Source organism: Chenopodium quinoa, unplaced genomic scaffold (assembly GCF_001683475.1).
Source record: "Chenopodium quinoa cultivar QQ74 unplaced genomic scaffold, ASM168347v1, whole genome shotgun sequence".
NCBI lineage: Eukaryota > Viridiplantae > Streptophyta > Magnoliopsida > Caryophyllales > Amaranthaceae > Chenopodium > Chenopodium quinoa.
The window spans coordinates 2,950,795-2,960,192 of record NW_018744874.1 but is presented as its reverse complement, the minus strand read 5'-3'; the positions used below and the strand labels follow the sequence as shown (position 1 = coordinate 2,960,192).

The 9,398-nt window shown below is 31.9% G+C and overlaps 1 protein-coding gene across 1 annotated transcript; it reads left to right on the top strand.

Annotated features, from left to right (window-relative positions):
• Positions 1–2,507: 2,507 nt before the first annotated feature.
• LOC110705216 (uncharacterized acetyltransferase At3g50280-like) lies at positions 2,508–5,319 on the top strand. The gene is made up of 2 exons (XM_021883073.1): positions 2,508–3,233; positions 4,366–5,319. The coding sequence occupies exons 1-2, from the start codon at positions 2,519–2,521 to the stop codon at positions 5,148–5,150; spliced, it is 1,500 nt and encodes a 499-aa protein (XP_021738765.1). The 5' UTR covers positions 2,508–2,518; the 3' UTR covers positions 5,151–5,319.
• The last annotated feature ends 4,079 nt before the right edge of the window (positions 5,320–9,398 follow it).

The window sequence follows — 9,398 nt, the reverse complement described above, 5'->3', positions numbered from 1 at the left end:
GTAATTTGCGGTTTAGAATCAGGTCGGGTCATTCTCGGGTTTGAGTCGGGTTCGGTTCAAGTCAATAATTTGCTGGTTATAATCAGATAGGGTCATTTATAACTCGGGTCATTCTCGGGTTCAAGTCGGGTTCGGTTCAAGTCAATAATTTGCGGGTTATAATCAGGTTGGGTTATTTTCAAGTCGGGTCATTCTCGGAGTCAAGTCGGGTTATGTTCAAGTCAATAATTGCAGGTTACAATCAGGTCGGGTCATTTCCAAGTCAGGTTATATTCGGGTTCAACTAAATATAAATAGATAGTTATCATTTTTATGAAGCTAATTATTTCCTTTTTACTATAATATATATGGCAATATACTAGGGAACTATAGTTTATAATTCAGGAAGATAATTATCTCCTTTGACCATACAACAAATATATACTATATTTAATTCTTAAATTTGAGGATGATGCTCCTTTATTTTGCTGGCCTGGACTGACTTGGTCTTTCTAGATAAAATGATTTGATCAACAATAATAAGGTGGTCTAAATTGCGTTTTTAAGGTGATTTGGAACCGGGTCGTGAATAATTTGGGTTGAATTTAATTTAGATCGGGTCAATAACAAATCGTGTTGATTTCGAGTCGGGTTAGTAACAGATTGGGCTGAATTTTTGGGTCGGGTTAGTAATAGGTCTAGTAAAATTTGGGTCAGGTCAATAATAAGTCGGGTTGAATTTGGGTCAGGTCAATAACAAGTTGGGTTGATTTCGGGTCGGGTTTGTAATAGGTTGGGTTAAATTCGGGTCGGGTTAGGAAGAGGTCGGGTTGAATTCAGGTCAAGTTAGTAACAAGTCGGGTTAAATTCGGGTTTTGACGGGTTAAAACGGGTTTGGGTCAATTTCGGTTCAAGTCGGGTTCGGTTCAGGTCAATAATTTACTAGTTACATTCGGGTCAGGTCGGATCGGGTCATCTCCAGGTAGAGATGGCAATGAATCGGAGGTGGGTCGGGTGATGCTTCATCCGCCTCCATCCACCAACGATCCATCCATCACCCGACCCATCCATCACCTAATTTTTTTTCATCCACATCTCCATCCGTCATCCATGGATGAATCGGGTGGATCGGGTGATAATTCGGGTGAAATAAATATATAAATATAACTTTTTATTTTCATAATTAAAATCAAGATTTGACAAAAAAAAAGTGATCAATTTTATTAAAACTTTGATACATCTTTCTAATACTTGTTCCTTTTAACTAAATTAAAACAAATGTCAATTCCTAACACTATAATAGACATTAAATTATTAAAAAAGATATTTATTTTTATTTTTTTATAAATAAATTTAACGGGTGGATGGATGGATCGGGTGATGGGTTGGATGTATCATCATCCGTATCCGACCCGATCCATCACCCGATCCATCCATCATCCATCCGTCATCCACTTAAGTTTAGGTTTTCATCCATATATTTAGATCGGGTGGATGGTTATCCATCGGGTTTGGATGATATTGCCACCCCTATCTCCAGGTGAGTTTATGTTCGGGTTCGGGTTTTATATACTCGGGCCAACTCGGGTCTAGGGTTGGTTTTAGTTTGGGTTACCATTTTTTCGAGTTCAGATGGGTCAGTTAATAATCGGGCTTGAGTCGGTATTTTGGGTCGACTCAACTTTTGACAACTCTAGTTAGAATACGAGTAATACATTTTGTCTTGTGAGATTTCTCTTTTCAGTAGATTCCTCTAGAGTAATTTTTAATAAATTTTCAAATTTTGGTAAATACTAATTAAACATTAATGATTAAAATACTTTGATATAAGCATATATTTAAGGCAAATTGGTTAGAATAGCACAAAGTATTGCTTAGGTACACTTAATAGCACGAACTTTAAATAAAGTAATAAACAACATGAACTTTAGAGGTTGAGTGCAGTAAATAACATAAAATGATTTCTAATGTCGAATTTTCCAACGAATTTCATCTATATAATTTAACCCCGCCCCCCCCCCCCACTCCCCACCTCCCACCCCACTCATGCAACTACTATAATCTTTGTAATTAAGATTTGTCTATGGAGCAGGGGTGAGAATCGATCCCAAAATCTCTAGGAATCGGAAAAGAAGCTCTAACCACTTCAACTATCCCTCACTCTCAATATATTACATTACGTAACTTATGTAATTTGTTATGCACATATGTACGTCACTATTACTTCACTAATTTGTGCCATAAACCACACCCAACCCTTGAAAGTTAGTATTTTTTATTACTTCACTCAAAATTCATGCTATTGAGTGCACCTAAACAATAATTTGTGCTATTCTACCAAATTTTACCTCCAATTAATTATTGGCACATACTTGTATTACGGTTAATAAATCATTCTCTTTTCTCAATGAATGACGTTGCAGCTTTATATAGTGGAAGAGAAAAGTGTTTGTAATATGTCATATGTAAACATAGTATTCAGAAGAAAATTGAGGACAATTCTAGAAATAAAGTAGTGATAATAATTCAATTATTAATAATGTGGAAATTTCTTTCTTACAAGCACCATACTATAAAGAAAATTGACCTCTACTCTATTCATTTGATCTTAGCAATAGCAAAAAAATCAAATATGGAGGAAACAAATCATCAACAAATAAATTTTTTTTCAGAATGTTCTATCAAACCCAAATATGAAGTTAAAGCTTCAAAACAACCCCATTACTTAGCCTCAATCGATCTTATGTTCTTATCTTTAGACCATATGCAAAAGGGTCTACTTTTCCATGCTAAACCACAAAACATACAATCTCAACTTTTGGACAAACTCAAAATTTCATTATCTTACGCTCTTGTCTATTTCTACCCTTTAGCCGGTCAACTTGCTACCCAAAAGTTCCCTGATGAACATGCTATTTGGGTTTATGTCGATTGCACCACCGGTCCTGGAGCTCGCCTCATCCATGCTGTCATCGATTTTTCAGTATCCGATCTCTTGTCTTCCTGCGACATACATCCCGTTGTACCTTCCTTGTTTGATCTTGGTGAGAAGGCCGTAAACTATGATGGTCACACAAGGCCTTTGTTGTCGGTCCAAGTGACCGAGTTAATTGACGGGGTTTTCATCGGTTTTACCATGAATCATTGTTTAGCGGACGGGACTTCCTTGTGGCATTTTATCTCGACCTTGTCCGAGATTTTTGTACAGTTGAAGGATGAAAATCACAACGATAATAATCTCACTAAAACTGAAGGTACAAATTTCCAATATCACCACTTTTTTTTTAAACATAAAACGAAGCATATATTAATTAATTTAGAACTTCATTAAATTGATAATTTTTATTAATTGTTACTACTACTTGACTAGGACATGTATGTTAATATATATATTTTTTTTAACATAAAATGAAGCATAGATTACTTGGGCGTGGCTCAAAATATATTTAAGCCTAATATCCAATGATTTGATTAAACCCAAAATGCAAATCATGGACAGTTGTAGTCTTGTACAATAGCAACAGCCTAGCTAATATCACCATCAGTTGTGACTTTTGAGCATTTTGTTTTGTTGAAGTGATTTTTTTAATGTTTCTGCGCGAAACCATAGAATTAGTGGAACTTAACACTAGTAATCTTGTATGTAGCCACAACAACAAATACAACAACCAAAAAATTAATAAAATAAATAAATAAAGAACTCAATCCATACCTTTATAGTCATATATTTTGACATTTGTGTTCAACTTTTGACAAATATGATTATAAAAATTCACAATCATGAATATTAAAATAATATCAATTACTTAGGTGCAATCTTATTAGTTTTGGCTTGATTTATTTTCTAAATATAAATTTTTATAAAAATTTAATTTACTCATTATCATATTAAATTATGTGGTCAAAGATGTTCATTATGGACTGTAAATTAAAAAAAAAATTAAAAAAGTTTATAAGAATAAAAAGGAATGGAGTGATCAAAATAGCTACTACAATTGAGTGAATCTTGACCCACATTTAGCTGCTTAGCTTTATACATATACGCGTAGAAAAAACAAATATTATAAAGGAAAAAAAATTGAATTTATTAATCTAACTATATTTCCATTTTTTTTTATAATCTGAACATTGAAGGAAATTAGTTTTTTTGGTCCTTATAAGATAAAGGTTTGAGATTTATTTATTAAATATAGTTGGTAGTAAAATTAAAATAAAATAAATAAAATACTGTATGTGTTATTCCTAAAACAATAATAATATTAGTTGGTTATTGTCAAATTTTCTCACATGTAAACAAAGTTTAGCAAGACATTTCACTTATTTGGTATATACTCTAATAATTAAGACAAGCCTATGCCAAATTATTAACATGGTTGAATAATGCAGTTTCTTCCATGGACATCACAGTATCTCGAAAACCAATATACAAGCCTTATTTTCCTGAAGGATATGGTCCGATCATCAAGCTACCATACCTCGAACCAGACGAGTTCGTATATAGGTTTGATCCAGGCGTATTAAGAGAAAGAATTTTCCATTTCTCGTCTAAGACGATGTCGATATTGAAAGCTAAGGCTAACGAAGAATGCGACAATGTTATATCCACATTTCAAGCCTTGTCCGCATTTATATGGACGTCTATTACCCGTGTTAGAAATTTGGAACCGAGTATAAGGATTATTTGTTCGTTTGCTTTAAGTTGGCGGACTCGAATTACGCCTCCGTTTTCCCAAGAGTGCTTCGGGAATTACATTGAAGGAGTGCAATGTGCATCCAAGGTGCGCGACTTACTTGGGCTTGGTTTGGGCTCGACTGCGTTGTTAATTCGACAAAGTGTGGAGTCTATAGACGACACTGAAATTCAAAAACGGCTTCATAATTATGCTAAGGCTCCTTATGTGCCGCAAACAGGCTCAAGATCTGCGTATTATGAGCCTAATGGAGTGTTGATTGCCGGGTCAGCAAAATTTGATATGTATGGGCCTGAATTTGGACTTGGTAAAGCAGTGGCTGTTTTAGCTGGGTATGCTAATAAGGATGATGGGAAGGTGACCCTGAACCCGGGTCGCAAAGGGGGAGGAAGTGTTGATGCAGAGATATGTCTGAAACCTGAGACAATGAATGCTCTTGAATCCGATGAGGAGTTTATGAGTTCTGTCTCGATAAAATGATGTAGAAGGGATCGATTCGGTCTCATGTTTTATTTGATTATCTATTTTCCAATACTTTAACCAGTAAGTTTGCATTTATGAAGTAACGATAATAAGAACAAAATATCACGAATACTACTGTATATTATATGGAGTATTAATCTTAGAAATAAACAATTGCTTTGGTGTAGTGACTACTTACTAGTGAGACTGTAGTCTAATACGGATGATAATAATAATGGGCCTATAGAAAATGTCATTGAGTCCATCCCAATTGGTGTTATATACACCATGGTGCACCTAGAATTAGGTGCACCAGGTCCAATACGCGTCCAACAAACGGAGCCAAGACAAACAATCCACGCCCAACTATTGAAACCCAGACACTGACCACACCCAACACACGTGATTCGATTTTTTTTTATAAAAAAAAATAACTGTTCTGAATTTTAAACAGCCATTTTATTTTTTTTAATCATTTTAAAAATATTCTCTCTCCTCTCATAAATTATAAACTTCCTTCAATTAATTCATTTGCATTTCTCTCTCCTCTTTTCAATTTTCTCACTCATCTCTTCAATTTTCTCTCTTTAAAAACTGATAGTCTTCCATGGCGAACGATGAAGAACAACTAAAAACAACTTCAAAAAGGTGAACATCACTTAAATTACTTTAATTTTGATACAATTTCGTTAAATTTGTTAAAATAATTGTCGTTTTGATTTTTTTCTTTCAATTTTTTTTTTTTTTTTTGCTAGAAAATCAGAAGTATCTACTCCTATTGAAGAGGATGAAGATGATATGTAAGTAATTTATTATTTAAATTCACAATTTGAAAATTTTATAATTGAATACTAATTTGAACCATAACTTTTTGAACAGGTTATTAAGCAAAATGTTCAAAGTCAAAACACCAAAAAAGAAGAAATTAGAAGATATATCTAAGTCAAGTCAAATTGTTGATCAAAAAATATTGGAAGAATTAGACAAAGAAATTTCAGAAAGTCCAACAAACATGTATATTTTGGTTTATATATTTCTTGATTAATGTTCATATACGTTGTTTGGTTTGAAATATAATTTATGTTTGTACAACACAAAATAAACCACTGAACATCGCTTATAAACAAATGAACAACCCACAATTCCATGTTTATGTTTGTATATTTGTTTGCATGTTCATTGATTTTAATTATTTTTTATTTTTGTTTGAACAACCATTAAGTAACTTGTGAACAACAAGAAAAAACCACTAAACATCCCCCACTTCAATTTACGTTGGTATATGTTCTATTTAATATTGTGTTGAACACCCTTAAGAAACTTTTGAACAAAAAACATTAAACAACCTCCACTTCAATTTATGTTCATATATGTTTTGTTTATTATGATATTCAATTTGCTTTACATTCATATATTTGTTTCAAATGTTAATGATATTGTTATTTTTTTTATTAATTGTTCAACTACTGGAATGCACCCACTTACATTTGAAATGCCCCCACTTACATCTAAACAGCACCCTGAAAAATCTGATCAACCCTCACAATCCCCTAAAAATTCTGAACCACCAAAAACTTCTGAACAATCACAAATTTCTAAACCCTCTCCAAAACCTTCTGCACAACCTCCAAAAACTTTTTAACAACAGATTCTCCCTGAAACAGAAGAACCCCCTGCGAGAGAAAAACAACCAGAAAACACTGAACCCACTTCAAAACCTTCTTAACAACATCCAAAAACTTCTGAACCAAAGATGCCCATTGAAACAGAAAAAACCTATAAGAAAGAGAAGCCACCAGAAACTTCTGTACTACCTTCAGAATATTCTGAACAACCTTCACAAACTTCTATACCACCCACTCCAGAAACTTTTGTTCCACCTCCAGAAACTTTTGTACAAGCACCATAAAGTTCTGTACAAGCACCATAAAGTTCTATACCACCTTCAAAAACTTCTGAACTTAGTGGAGGCAATGCTAACAATGCAATTGTGCCCATATAATTCATGTTTGATGTTCATATACGTTGTGTATATTATATATATATATATGTATATATATATATATATATATATATGAAGTAATAATTTGTGTATAAATTATATTAAGTATTTTGGTATGATGAAATAATAATTTGTTTGGATGTTGTGTGTTTCCTTATTTTGTTGTTTAATATTTAATAATAAGCAAACCAACTATTGCACACCCTCAAAAAACTTTTAAACAACACAATATAACCACTGAACATCCCCCTAAAGAACAGTGAACAACCCCCACTTCAATATTTGTGTTCATATATTTTATGTTTCATGTTCATATTAATTATTATTTATGATCATATAGCTTATGCTTTATGAAGTTAAAATTTGTTTGGGTGTTCATTGTTTTTCATTATGTTGTTTATTTTTTATTAACAATCCAAAGACATCTGAACTACCCCCACAAACATCTGAACTACCACCACAAACATTTGAACTGCCACAACAAACATCTGCTTAGCCCTCGAAAACATCTTAATAGCAACCAGAAGCCATAGAAAAGCCCCCAAAAGAAATTAAAAAAGCCCTTTGAAACTTCTAAGAAGCAAAACTTCTGATAAGCCACTAGAAGAAACAGAAAAGCCCCCCTGAAACTTCTGATATGCCACTAGAAGAAATAGACTAGCCCTCTGAAACTTCTGATAAGGCATCAGAATCAAGTGAAAAGCCACCAAATTCGTTTGAATGCACATTGCTCATATTCTAATTCTTATTGTTCATATTTTTATGCTTATTGTTCATATTAATTAATATTGTTTAATTTGTTCATTCTAAATACTTATTGTTCATATTCTTATGCTCGTTGCTTATGTTATACAGTTGTTTTGATGAGTTCGTGCTCAAAAGAGAAATATTCTGCATCCAAAAAGACTCACCCTATCATTTTTGTATGGGCGAAGAAATTGGTACATGAATGAATAAAATGAATTGGAGAAAAGAGGAGGCAAGGTTACGAAATATGAGCTGTGTTGCTAGCTAAAAATCCAAATCCAAGTAACATAAGAACATAATAAGGGCGTTGAATTGTGACAAAATATGTTCATAAGTTGTACTCTAATTGTTCATTCATGTACTATATATGCATGTGACAAAATATGTTCATTAATTGTACTCTAATTGTTCATTTATCATATTCATTTTCAATATAATAAATACATACCTATAGTTTTATTATCATGGTTCTTCATTCATTTTAAATTTCTTATTATTAGTTGATTTTTATTATTTTGTACTTAATATTTATTTGTCATTTACATGTTGTATGCCAGATTCTATGTTATTATTTTACATATTTTAACGTATGAGTTTGCTTATAAACCTTTCACCTCATACAAACCAGCTATCAACATATATAGTAATGTGTTACCACTTTCGTTCTTTATTTGAAGCTATTAGCCTATTATACAAGGACTTATTACTATCTCGGTGAGAAAAAAAGCTATAATACAGGTATAGTACTATGTCCATTGATCATATGCTCTTAATAACAACTAATAAGAAAATACGTCTATTATGTTCATTTAAAAAAAAATTAGTGTTCAATTTATGAAAGTAGAATGTTCAAACTTAATACTCCATACTTCGTATCCACTTGTATAAAATTACTTAACACTCGTATATAGAATGAATATATGTTCAAAACCAATGTAACATATAGGTTCATATATCTAATTAATAACAAAATATATAACAAATTCTTAACCACTTATTTAAAAAAAACAATTTTTTTTAAGCAAATGCAAAATATATATGTATGTTCATAAATAACATATGTTCATGAAATTACGTTAGAAGTTCAAATCAAAAAGCATAACCATTATAGCTCAAAAGGCTTCTTTATCAGTTCTGACTTGTTTCTTTATTGAGTTAGAATAGATTTATTCTTTATTCACTGAAAAATATAATTAAAAATATATGTTAATAACCAATCTGTATATTAAGATGTTCATAATTCCTAAATATATGTTCAGAATTATAATTAAGATGTACCGTTCATAATGTTCATAGATCTAAAGAAATGTTCATAAGAAATGTATAGCATGTTCAGAATTATAATTAAGATGTTCAAAATTCCAAAATATATATCGGTAAAAATTTATTTACATAGGATACGTATCATATGTTCAAATTTTTAACAAAAATGTTCGAAATTACCAAAATATAAACGAATACAGGAATGTTCATAATAAAATGAGAAAATGATCGATTCTATACACATGAACTAAATA